This window comes from Sinocyclocheilus rhinocerous, unplaced genomic scaffold (genome assembly GCF_001515625.1).
Source record: "Sinocyclocheilus rhinocerous isolate Xijiao unplaced genomic scaffold, SAMN03320098_v1.1 C35971866, whole genome shotgun sequence".
Classification (NCBI taxonomy): domain Eukaryota; kingdom Metazoa; phylum Chordata; class Actinopteri; order Cypriniformes; family Cyprinidae; genus Sinocyclocheilus; species Sinocyclocheilus rhinocerous.
This window is the reverse complement of record NW_015769339.1, coordinates 1-735: the sequence shown is the minus strand read 5'-3', so window position 1 is coordinate 735 and position 735 is coordinate 1. Positions and strand designations below refer to the sequence as shown.

Genomic DNA, 735 nt, shown 5'->3' with positions numbered 1-735 from the left:
ATTCATCCAAGTTACTTTTCCTCCATGGTAAAACTGCTGCTCAATATTCTCTTTTTCAGATTCAATGACATCAGGACTTGTTTCTTCGCAGTGGTTTAGACTCAAAATCTCCAAAGAACATCTCATTTCCTCCTCTCGAGTATCAAGGAAACACTCTCCTTTTACATGGATCGGTAATCGTTTCATTGTCCGTGTAGTGGTAGGCTGGACCGGTTGGAGGGTTGCATTTACTTGACTTATTGTCATCCCAACAACACTTGAACTATTTACTGTTTCCATGTCACAGGATCCTAGAGCAAAGCTCTGCCATTTCTTGAAATTCTCCTCAGATTCTGCAAGGCAAATAATGTCTTCATGTCCTTCCATGTCGGTGATGAACTCATAGAACGTGTTTAGGAAAGGTGTGTCAACAGGGGAAGTAAGGAGGAAAATCACTTGAAAGGTTCCTTTGGGTAAGATGTCTTTGCAAATCAATGACACACAATCTTTTAGGAGGGTCCTTTTTGTTTTAACCCAGGTCTTCTCATCACAGGGAGGCTCATTGCCTTTGAAATCATTCCGGCCATTGCAAAATATCCAGCTGATTTGATCAAACAAACGCAGATGGCTCTCAAATTCTCGGATGCTCAAGCCACTGGGAATTTTGTAGTTCTGCATGAAATGGCGGTTCACTACATGGTGCTTATTGTATTCATGGCATAGCCCAGACACGTTGGAATCTGGATCAAAGTCAAA

The 735-nt window shown here is 41.8% G+C and overlaps 1 protein-coding gene across 1 annotated transcript; it reads right to left on the bottom strand.

Annotated features, from left to right (window-relative positions):
* Positions 1-6: 6 nt before the first annotated feature.
* On the bottom strand, positions 7-729 carry LOC107735318 (sterile alpha motif domain-containing protein 9-like; the record flags this gene model as incomplete). The annotated part of the gene is made up of 1 exon (XM_016547040.1): positions 7-729. A coding segment is annotated over one exon (723 nt), but the record flags the coding sequence as incomplete, so codon positions are not given.
* Between the last annotated feature and the right edge of the window lie 6 nt (positions 730-735).